Below are 12,033 nucleotides of genomic sequence, written 5' to 3'. Positions count from 1 at the left end.
CTTGAGAATGCAGGTTTATTGTGTATGTAGAAAATGAAAGTGGCTACAAATTTTATCATTCTAAAATATGATTGATAGACAATAGAGATGTCGTTTTATTGAAAAATACAAACCTTATTACTCAAGTTGATCAGATAGATTTGGAAAATGATTTAAAAAATCAACATATCTCCACAGAGTCTGACAATAAAAATTATGATATTATTTAAATATAGAATAATAAAAATAAAAGAAAGTTAGATGAAAATCAATCTTCTGGTATTGGTGTTGGAGATATTGGGAGTAAAAGAACCAGATGACCATCGATATTATTTCAAGACCATTATGCACTAAATACCAGTTTGAAAAATTTAGAAAATGATCCCAAAAGTTTTTTTTGAAGCAATCAATAGTATCGATTTAGATAACTGGATTAAAGCCATGAAGATGAAATAAAATAGATAAATAAAAATAATGTTTGGGAGTTAACAAATCTTCCAATAGATAGAAAAACTATTGCTTGTAAATGAGTTCTCGTTCTCAGAAAAAATTTAAAGTTGATGGTAGTTTAGAAAGATGTAAAACAAAGTTAGTGGCCAAAGAATATACTCAACAACTAGGTGTAGACTTTGTGGATATGTATTTGCTTGTGGTGAAGTTCACATCCATAAGGATCATTATGTCTATTGTTGGCAGGATGAGTTTGACATCAGTTGGATGTAAATACAACTTTCCTTAATGGTGAATTAAAATAAGATATTTTTATGATTCAACCAGAAAGATTCCAAATTAAAGAATATGAAGAAAAATGCTATGGGTTGAAGAAGTCATTGTATGGACTTAAACAATCTTCAAGACAGTGGTACTTGAAGTTTCACCAAACTATTTTGAAAATGGGATATGAAATGAGTCAACTAGATCATTGTGTATACATATAGAAAAATGATAATAAATTAACATATTATCATTATATGTTAATGATATATTACTAACAAATAATTGTCTAGATATAATGAATGAAACAAAAGAATTCCTTAAATCTAAATTTGAAATGAAAGATGTGAGTAAAACATCATATGTTCTTGGTATAAGAATTGCTAGAGATAGAAACACAAAGATTTTGTATTCAGATCAAGAAAAATATCTTGAAGAAATACTTAGATTTGGTATGAAAAATTATAAATCCTTAAGTACATCTGTTTGCAAAGGTCATGCTTTAAATAAAAGTGTGTGCCCAAAAGATGAGGAGGAATAAACAAAATGCTTAAAGTTTCCTATGTTCAAGCTGTGGGAAGTCTCATGTACGCAATGATAAGTATAAGACAAGATATTTGTCATGCAGTAGGATTGGTAAGCAGATATCAATCCAATCTAGGTAAGGAATATTGGCAAATAGTGAAGCGTATATTAAGGTATTTATATCATACCAAAAATTTGAAATTGTGTTTTGGGATCAGTGATATATAATTAATCGGCTATAATGATGCTGATCTTGGAAGTGATGTAGATGATAAAAAATCTACAACTAGATATATATTTTTATTTGATGGAACAATAGTTTATTGGTTAAGTAAGAAACAGGCTTGTGTTGCTAAGTCTACTATGGAAGCAGAATAAATTGCTTGTAGTACTACAATGGGTAATGTGGTGTGGATGAAACACTTTATTGAAAGCTTAAATTTAGGTACATCTATAGAACCAATCAATGCGTTTTGCAATAATCAGTCTGTCATCTTATTGATAAAAAATGGAACAAAGAGTTACAATGGAAAACATATTGATGTGCATTATCACTATATTTTAGATATAGTAAAAAAAGGTAAGGTCAAGGCTAATTTTATTTCCTCGACCGAGATGGTAGCAGATCCAATGACCAAATGATTATCTATAGATAAATTCAGAGAACATATGACTAGAATGAGGTTGAAAGAAACCTAAGTGAAAAAACCTCATGGTCGACATGCACAACTTTAGAAATTCTAGAGACACCTAGAAAATTGGAGTTATGGTGATATCCAAATGAAAATTTTGGTCATTTGTAAAGTTACTGATAAGGTAATTAAGGAAAATCTCATAAACGGCATTAGCGTAAGTACTTAATAAAATTTCAGTGCAGGTTGATTAACCAAAAAAATTGATTGATCATTTGTAAAATCGCTGATAAGGTGATTAGGAAAAGTCTCAGGAATTACCTCTAGAGGAAGTACTTAACGAAAATTCAACGCAGGTCGATACATGTGTTATGTATTCGGCTGAAGTCGTCAATTGTGATAGAGATATCTATTACTGATCTAGTCACGGAGGATTGATGCCGATCATTAAATTTTTAGGGAAATGAAGTCACCCCTAATATGTGATCAGTGGGAGCACATATGATAAATGGTTTGATCAGATAATGTAATGACAAAAATGTGTGTACGTAGAGGCTTGTCATGCTCTGACTCCGATCTGCAAGAATATGCAGATGAGAGTTGAGTAGTGTAAATCTTATATTGGTACCAAGGTAAAATACTCAACTGGATCATTACTGTTTTGTGTGATCAAGTGAGAGATGTAATTTTAAGGAGTGTGATCACCAAACGGTTTATCCCCTGAAATGACACCATCTCCATGGTAATGGTTCCCATGGGGTGATAGTTAAGGAAGTGTCAAAAGACATAATCTTTTGATTTAGTCAAAAGATTGTGTCACTTCTTAAGGTTGTATCATTTACCAATTATTGAGTTACCAATGATTGTGCTCTTTACTAATCGGTACATGATGGCGTATAGATAGGGGTCATTGGTGCACAATTGCACTCACTTAATTCCATTTGTCTACCATCAGCTTATAGGACAAATATCTTTACAGAAGTGTCACAATATTGCCAAAATTTCATTTCTTTTTATTCTTAATAATTTTACAACTTTAACAATTAAAAGCATGTGATCCTATTATTTAAAAGTAATATTATAAATCACTCTTGTATTGTTTTTTCATTATATATAATGTGACACTTTTATCGTTTTTCGGTGATTTTTTTTAATTTTTTTAAATAAATATAAATATTGATGAAATTATCATCTCGTTATAATAGATGTGAGTACGGTGTATAGAACTTTTTAGTACTTTTTAGTGTTTAAAAAGCATGAGTCATTATTAAAACATTATAAAGAGTGCGAACTGCCTAATTGATACCGACGAGTAAATTCTTCTTATTATTAGCGAGAATATAAGTTGTCGCATTTAAGAAGTCACAACCTTTTAGATAGGAAGTCGATAATACGTGTATTGTGTTGAATCATAGGATAATCTCTTTGAAACCATTCCTAAGATTCAATTTGGTGTCTAAACTTGTTTATAGGCTTAATAGGTTAATAAAAAGATTATTAGAAATTAAAATTATACTTTTACATTATAAAATCTTGAAGAAAAACATTATGCCTAGAAAGTAAATATAATTATAAAGTAATTTTATTCTTTATCTTAAATTTATTACTCTAATCACATTATTTAATATATCAGATTTTTAAAGAATTCATAAATAAATGAGTTAACTAATTTTAAATAAATTCATAAATTAAAATTAACAAAGTAAACGAAGAGCATGATTAAGACGTGTCATATAAATTTATAAAAAATTCTTTTTATCAATCACTATTTAATATCTTACGCCTCATATTTTATAAAAAATATATTCACATCTTATAAAAAAAAATATAGATATGGTATGTAAGACTAAATAGTGACTTAACATTACTCTAAATTTATAATTTAACTTAAAAAAAAATATCCAGAGCGTCGTGGACCTCGTGGTCTGTACTCAACCCACTAGAACGGTCCCAGCACCATCTACCCGGTAACCCGGTCCGCCCACAGCAAACACATTCTCCCCCACCTACCACCCGACTGAAACTGGCCCAGCCAGTCACCAGTGACCACCACAACTCCCAACAATCCCAAATAAACATAGCATTATATACATTTCCACCCAGAGCCACTCCTCTCTCTCTCTCTCTCTCTCTCTCTCTCTCTGTGGTTTCGATCGGGTGGCAATCGTGGTAAATATTGGGTGGGTTCGGAGTATCATCTTCGTAAAACCATGTTTTTGTTCGATTGGTTCTACGGTGTTCTAGCGTCGCTGGGGCTGTGGCAAAAGGAGGCCAAGATCTTGTTCTTGGGTCTTGATAATGCCGGCAAAACGACGTTGCTTCATATGCTCAAAGATGAGGTACTTTTTCTTCAACTCCCCCCCCCCCCCAAAAAAAAAAAAAAAAAAGAAAAAGAAAGAAGATTCTGAAGTATTTCTCTAATTGTTTTGAAACTTCATTATTAATTTGTTCTGTCTGGTTGTCGAGGAGAAGTTAGGGAAGTCTTGATTTTGTTTCTTTATATCTCAGTTGATGGTGCTGTGATTCTTTATTAAGAGTTTATTTTCGGTCTTTGATTAAAAATTACACTTCTTGAAAATTTGAATGTAGTAAATGAAATGAAATTGAAGAAAAATTCGGGATGATGACAAAGAAAAGGATTCGACTTGGGTTTCTTTGGTTTTAGCGGGTGTTGGAAATTTTGAGTATTGTGCTCTGAAATTGAGTTTTTCTTTGTGTTATTTTCTTATAATTGAATGGTGGCTTGGTTGATGAGAAATGTGGGATATGAAAAGAAAGTGAATTGGATGTTAGTTTATAAGCGAGTTTCTGCAATTATGTGATAAGTACTAGATACTCCACTTGCCTCGAAGCTGATTTGAGCTAAGCCCTGTACTTTTCTTTTTTGGGTTTGTAAATGTTGGTAGTCTTTTTTTTTCATTGAAAGTTCTGCTTATTGCCTGGAATAGATAGCGAATTGGAAAAAGTACTTAAAAATGGAGAGAGAAAAAAAAGACGAGATTTTCGATCACTTTCTCAAGACAGTTAGTAGTTGTAGTTTATTTGAGACTTTTAATTTTGGAGGTCAAAACGACATGAAACCTAGGCTGAGAGTGCATTTCTTTTTCAATCATAGTAATTCTGAACGAAGTTACTTCCACTTACTTGATATTCTTTTTTCTGGGTATTGGTAATGAAATATTGCAGAGATTAGTTCAACACCAGCCAACACAGTATCCGACGTCGGAAGAATTGAGTATTGGGCAAATCAAATTCAAGGCTTTTGATTTGGGAGGACACCAGATAGCTCGTAGAGTTTGGAAAGATTACTATGCCAAGGTAAATTTCTCTGTATATCAATTATCCTTGATAAGTACGTTCAGTTAATGATACATGTAATGTAATGTTAGTGATTACTTATAAAAAAAATGTTAGTGATTATGCTTGACATTTTGTTTTTACCCTTGAGAATACTTGAAATTTTCACTTATTATTTTTCCTATAGAGTCAATTTTATGATTCAAGGTTGAAAAATAGGAAACATGATTTGAACTATTGACAGTTGTGACTATTTGTTTCTAGTAGCCAGATTTAGACTCTCCCCGATTTGGTTTACCATGGAAAATTTAATCCCCTGGTAGTATTTTTAACCGATTTTTTTAAAAGCTCATCAGATGAGGATTTTGTGCTTGTATCACCGTATGTATCCACCCATATTTACTGTTTTTTCTCTCCATCTCTCTCTATATCTTTCATAGGTAGATGATAATCATCCCATGTGATCTTCTACTTTGCTATCCCAATTGAACACTTGTGGCCTCTGCTGTTGTTTATGGGCTTGTGTTATTCGAGCCTTACATCATATGTTTCAGGTTATACTCTAATTGTAGGTTGTTCCACCATGCTGTAGGATTCTTGTCTCTATCTTCATTGTTAAGTGAATCCTCTTTTGCTAAATACATTTCATCTTTGTTCTGAAGGTGGATGCAGTTGTCTACTTAGTGGATGCTTATGACAAGGAGAGATTTGCCGAGTCAAAAAAAGAGCTGGATGCTCTCCTCTCTGATGAGGCCTTGGCAAATGTTCCATTCCTTATTCTTGGCAATAAGATTGATATACCATATGCTGCCTCAGAGGACGAATTGCGTTTCCACCTGGGCCTAACCAACTTCACCACAGGTAAGGGTAAGGTTAACCTGGCAGACTCGAATGTCCGCCCTCTTGAGGTTTTCATGTGTAGTATTGTTCGGAAAATGGGTTATGGAGATGGATTCAAATGGCTTTCCCAGTACATTAAGTAGTAGGCCTTAGAAGTGAAGATCTGTCATCTTATTTCTCTATATGTTATTTCCTACAAAATGGAGCTGGACTTCTTGTCAGTTAAAAAAAAACTGTTGGAGATATATTCCACATGTTTCCTTTTGTGTTCCTTTGTTTATGGTGAATCCACAAAGATAGCTCTCAACATGAAAAGTAATTGATGACTTGTGCTCTGATAGAGGGGAGCAGGGCATTTTAGAGACGAGGAAACCCCATTTTTCTGTTATGTAATTCAGGAAATGAGTTCCAAATTCTATTCTACTCAACCTTGTTTATGCATTAATTACAATCATGCTAGCTATTTCCTGGCTATAAATTACCCATCAGAAAGACCAGTAGATATATGGTTCAAGGAGACGGAAGAGGAAAGGAATCCATACTTGTTTCCTGACTGCCTTGAATTAATGGAGTGGTAAGCTTTTGAAATTCTTTTCCTGGATTGTTGGGAAGAAACATATAATATGCTTCCACGGATTTACCCTGCAGCTTATTTTTATCTGCCAAACCAAGCCGTTCATGAACAACTCAAACCTACTTTTATAGACAAACTCGATTTGGATTTGGATTTGGATTTGGATCAATTGATAATGAATTAAGTCTGTACATCTCAAACTCTTGTAAATTCATTTTAACTCACATAGGATTGAAGATTTCATGTATATACATTTTTTTAATTTTATAATAGAAATAATCTTGGGAGAAGCCACTGTTTGGGAGCAGTCACTTTGCATACCCTATGTGGCATCATTCTAGCCATCCATCTGAGGAGAAGAAATTAGTGAATTGTAGTGTGTGCATTGTGTGCACCACTACAGTGGATGTTATATAGCACTACTCTTTTACAGTATTGTTTCTAACTTTACGATGAATATATATTTTTATAAGAGCTTTTTTTTTTTTTTTTTTTTAAAAAAAAAGTTTGTAGATGATCAAATTCTGCATAATAACATTAATAATTGTCTTAATGATAAAAGTCATATATGATTCAGTATAAATACAAGATTTGTCACTTAAATGGCATAGCTACGTTTGGGTACCAAGAGTACCTCAAGTACTCTCATTACTATTCTTTACTTTATTATTACTTTTTACCTACTTCTTTTACTATTCATTACTTTTTATCTACTATTTATTATTCTATTATTATTTTTTTATTATTTTTTCACTACTATTCACAAATATTCTCAACACTTTTCAGATATTCTCACTACCCAAACGTAGCTTACTCAACATAATTAAGAAACTCATTATCATTACAAATTTATAAAAATATATATGATTTCAAGAATTTAAAAAAAAAAATTAAGTTCGATTCATATTGGAATAAAAAAGAAATTTGAGTTCGGCTTTGTTAAGCTCATGCTCCACAACTATAATTCGTCAATAATTCTAAGTAGTGTTCAAACGAAAATTAAATAAATGAAAATATTCTAGTACAAATGGATTATATAAAAATAATTTTATAAATTAATGTGATATAATGTGATTTATCAGATTGTGAAGTTATTTTATTGTAACGTAAATTTAATGAACTAAATGAAGTTATGTCAATTTGTATGATTATTTTTATATAATCTACTTATGGCTGTAGCAATACTATTAAATAAATAAAGCTTGGATATTCAAAACTCAACTCGGCTGAACTCAATAATATATTTTTTTACGACTCTTTGAAAAATATTTGAAATTCAATTCAAGTAGAAAAATTAAAAAGAAAACATAATATTATTTTGCGAGTTGTAAAATAATCGTGACTGAACTATTATTTTATACTTAACTCATTCACGTTGGTTGAAATAATGCCACGCTGTTCTTTCTGACTCTAAAAAAAATCGATCAACTTTAATTACTATTAGTAATTAAAAAACTTCTTCCATAACCCAAGGGGATGTAGCTCAGATGGTAGAGCGCTCGCTTAGCATGCGAGAGGTACGGGGATCGATACCCCGCATCTCCAGTGCACTATTTACGTCTCTACTTTTCAAGTCTTTTTAATTCTTTTCTCCACAGCTGCAGATTTCCTGGTGGTTGCAAAGAACAGAACATGTCCTTTTCTACCTTCTGTTGAAAAGGTAAATGCTTACATCCCCACGTGCTTTTCAACTTGTGTCTGTCAACTTTTAGGCAGAGGGATTTTGTTGAACTCTGATGGTCCGATGGATATGTGAACTCAATCCACTGAAAAGATGACAAAAAGAAATCAATTCTCAATTCCAACACTCCATTTTTTGAAAAGACAAGTACAAGTTGGTGGCCAAAACACCTACTTCAACTCTTCCTTTCAGTCCGTTTATCCCCAACAATCACCAGCTAACCTCTCTTCATTTTCTTTCTTAAAATCTTTTAGCCTTTTATCACCGCATTTTATATTTCTATATTGAAGACTTAAATCATGCCTTTCAATAAATAGCATACTGTATTACTGACCCAGCTCAAATATTTCTTCCCCACTTCATCTTCCTCGCAGCTCTCACAATGGCATTCTCAGTCTTTCCAAAGCAGAAATGCTTTATCCTCAGTCTAATTTCCATTGCCATATTTTGCTGCTCCTCAGGTCATAGTCCTGTGACATTCACAACTTTTTCTTCTTTTCATCATACCTTTTTCATTATCCTCATGGATGTTGGATATAATTGTGAATAGGATATGCACAGGACAACCCTGGGCAAGAGGTAGCAAATGCCCTAATGTGTTTCAACAATAAGCTTGTGAGTGAGAACCTTATGTTCATCTTTAACCTTTCTATTCTAACCTAATTCCTTTGTAGGTTTGTAGGCTTGTAGCTAGCAAGCTTGTTATAGTAGAGCATTTCATATAAAAACCTTGTAATTTCTTTATTTAGTGAAGTTCATGTTTCTTTTTTGTAGTGTCACTTCTTTTATTTTTGTAATTTGTATGTGGCACAGATCTATATTGGATGTAATGAGGCATATAGATTGAACCCGAGTGGGAACATTGATGTACCTCCTGTGGCTGCTGACTTATTCTGTAATGGACCTTGCCTAGCCGAAACACAAGAAGTTCTCAATTGCATTGATGAACTTTTTTCAAACTTCATGTTCCACAATAAGGCGACCATACCATCAGTGAGATATGCACTAAACGCTGGCTGCAGCCACACCAGCCAAAGAGGTAGCATATTTCTACTGCTCTCTTTCATATCTTTTTTGTTTTGTTCCTTTTTTTTCCTGTTAATGATCTCCATCATCTGTGGACTTGTCTTTACAAAATTCAATCTCAATATGCTAGGTATGTTACGTGAATATAATGGCATGCTTAAGACGAACAACTATTCAATTAATAACAAAAGTTTCTGTTTGTACAGGGAATTTCAATGTGGGACAGTATATTGAAGGAGTAACAAGCAATGCACACCGATTGCCAAACTTGATCAGCTTCCACACTTTCATGCTGATTATTGTTTGCTGTTTTTCCATCTTATATGACAGCTTGAAGTATCATTGGAGAAAATGATAAGATACGATGTCCGACGGCTGTCTCGATGTACTTCATTTAGAAGAATGTAACCAAGTTTTTCTTTCTTTATATTTGTGATGGAGAAGAAGAGGGGTTTCCCCCGAAAGGACATACTTAGATATGTACCTAGCAGGATATCTCAAACTCTAAATGCGTTTCACTAAATGCATTTCTCTGGGTATATTCTCTCCATAAGAAACCTAGTTGTAAGTTCTCTTACCCCATCCGCAGGTTAGCTTCCTTTCTGCCTCCTGCTCCCATTTTCATGTGGTCTCATAATCCTCTTCATGTATATGACCGAGGTCTAGGGAGATACCCAAACCATTCAGCCTCCTTTGCCTCTGCTGAAAGTCATTCCCTAAGCATCCAACATGTACAATCTTCATTCATGGTGGAGGTGGTGGTAAGTATCACAACTTAGAACCATGGCACTATTACCTTACCAACCAAGAATAAGGACTCCCACATTTCATAACTATTTAATCACACTCTGCCCTGGTGCTTTCTTGACGCACTTTTCCTTCATTAAAACCCGGACCTTCTCGACCTCCTCCCACCTCCCTTCTTCCGCATATATATTTGACAAGAGCACATAATTACCAGAATTCCATGGTTCAAGATTGATCAGCTCTTTTACTGTGAGTTCTGCAAGCTCTAAATCACCATGAGTACGGCAAGCACTGAGCAATGCACCCCATAAAGCAGCGTTTGGCTTCATTGCCATGCTTCTAATCAAGCCATGAGCGTCCCCCACACACCCACTACGCCCAAGAAGATCAACCATACACCCATAATGCTCAAGTTTCGGATGGATTCGGTGATTTGCTGTCATAGAAGCAAACAACTCTCGTCCTCTTTCCACCAAGCCTGAATGGGCACAACATGCTAAAGCACCTACAAACGTTGCACCATTAGGGCTCATACCTTTATTGATCATTTCCTCAAACAAGTTGACCCCAGTCTCACCCTTCCCATTAAATGCCAGACCCGAGATCATCACATTCCATGAAACGACATTTTTGGCCGGCATTTCATTAAAAATATTCCATGCAATTTCTAAATTTCCACATTTACAATAGAAATCTACAAGCGAATTACCCACAGAAATAACATCTTGCAGAAGCCCTCTAGAACCTGAGTAAGAGTGTATCCACTGACCAACGTCAACAGCCCCCAAACGTGCACAAACAGGCAAAACAATGACCACCGTCGCCTCATCTGGTTCAAGACCCTGCTGCCACATCTCACCAAAAAGTTCCAAAGCCTCATTATCTCGTCCACTCTGTGCTAAGGAAGAAATCATTGAATTCCAAGAAACAATGCTCCTTTCAGTCATCTGCCTAAACAAATGTAGCCCCATATCAACGTTACCCATCTTGCAGAAACCCCGAATCATCAAATTCCAAACCACTACATCCCTGTAAGACATTGCATTGAACACCTTCGTAGCATCATCCATTCTCTCACAAGTCACGTAAAACTCTATAATCCCGATTCGAATAGAACCAAAGCACTCAAACCCGACTCTAATAATATCCGCATGAACACACTTCCCAATTTTCAAACCACAAAGACCAGAACACGACTTAAGCAATGGCGCAAACGTGTATTCATCAGGCCGAATGCTGCGACTTTTCAAAAGAGAAAACAGATGGAGAGACTGTTCAAAGGGTCCACAAAGTGAATAGCCTTTGATCATGGAATTGAAGAGGAAAATATTTGGGTTGTGCGTTTGGAGAAAGATGCGATTTGCATAAGCCATTTTGTCAAGGGACCCGCAAACGGAGACGAAGTGGGCGAGGACTTGGTTGGATTGGTCAAGACCGTGGCGGAGGAAGTGGGCGTGGATTTGGGGAATCTGGGTTCGGGTTTTGTGGCCGTGTAGAAGGCGGAGGACTCGCCGTTCTGCCTCGCGGTAGGCTTTGTTCATGGTTCCAGCTACGGCAATGTGATACTGCCAGTCATAGCGAATGTGCGAGAGAAACGTTTACAGTCAGAAAAACAGAAATTTGAAGTGTCGTGAACCTTATGGTGGTTGGGTAGCGGGAGGTGGGGTCTCGTAAACGTCGAGTCGTATATCCTTGGCGTTGCAGGGAATTGCAATAACTTTTTTGGCGTTGAGAACTTGCTCCCGATTTTTACATTCTTTATCTTTTTGCTCCCTTGGTTTCTAGTTTTTATTATTTCTGCCATCGGATTTTGTCTATATTTGTTTCAATTAAGTGTAAAAAAATTAACAAAAACTATAAAATTCTAAAATCATATAAAGAAAACTAGAATAGATATGTCATGGAAGATTAGCCTTGATAAATTCAGAAAAGAGCTGAGATGATTTTAAGTGAGTTTAAATAAAATATTATTAAAATATTATTTTAATATTATTATTATTTTAAAATCTGAAAAAGTT

At 34.5% G+C, this 12,033-nt stretch overlaps 3 protein-coding genes and 1 non-coding gene across 4 annotated transcripts; 3 read left to right on the top strand and 1 right to left on the bottom strand.

Annotated features, from left to right (window-relative positions):
- The first annotated feature begins 3,844 nt into the window (after positions 1 to 3,844).
- LOC121259229 (GTP-binding protein SAR1A) lies at positions 3,845 to 6,232 on the top strand. The gene is made up of 3 exons (XM_041160741.1): positions 3,845 to 4,189; positions 5,037 to 5,168; positions 5,810 to 6,232. Exons 1-3 carry the CDS (start codon positions 4,061 to 4,063, stop codon positions 6,128 to 6,130), a joined length of 582 nt encoding a protein of 193 aa, XP_041016675.1. The 5' UTR covers positions 3,845 to 4,060; the 3' UTR covers positions 6,131 to 6,232.
- Positions 6,233 to 8,033: 1,801 nt separating this feature from the next.
- TRNAA-AGC lies at positions 8,034 to 8,106 on the top strand. The gene has a single exon. It is a non-coding gene; the product is annotated as a tRNA-Ala (tRNA).
- Positions 8,107 to 8,560: 454 nt separating this feature from the next.
- Positions 8,561 to 9,623, top strand: LOC121259227. Its single transcript, XM_041160739.1, has 4 exons — positions 8,561 to 8,703; positions 8,793 to 8,857; positions 9,056 to 9,281; positions 9,475 to 9,623. The coding sequence occupies exons 1-4, from the start codon at positions 8,625 to 8,627 to the stop codon at positions 9,621 to 9,623; spliced, it is 519 nt and encodes a 172-aa protein (XP_041016673.1). The 5' UTR covers positions 8,561 to 8,624.
- On the bottom strand, positions 9,426 to 11,683 carry LOC121259226 (pentatricopeptide repeat-containing protein At1g09190). The gene has a single exon (XM_041160738.1). The coding sequence runs from the start codon at positions 11,554 to 11,556 to the stop codon at positions 10,102 to 10,104; it is 1,455 nt and encodes a 484-aa protein (XP_041016672.1). The 5' UTR covers positions 11,557 to 11,683; the 3' UTR covers positions 9,426 to 10,101.
- Between the last annotated feature and the right edge of the window lie 350 nt (positions 11,684 to 12,033).

Source organism: Juglans microcarpa x Juglans regia, chromosome 4D, assembly GCF_004785595.1.
Source record: "Juglans microcarpa x Juglans regia isolate MS1-56 chromosome 4D, Jm3101_v1.0, whole genome shotgun sequence".
Taxonomy (NCBI): Eukaryota; Viridiplantae; Streptophyta; class Magnoliopsida; order Fagales; family Juglandaceae; genus Juglans; species Juglans microcarpa x Juglans regia.
Note: the sequence above shows the minus strand (reverse complement) of the source record. Positions and strands in the feature narration are given on the sequence as shown.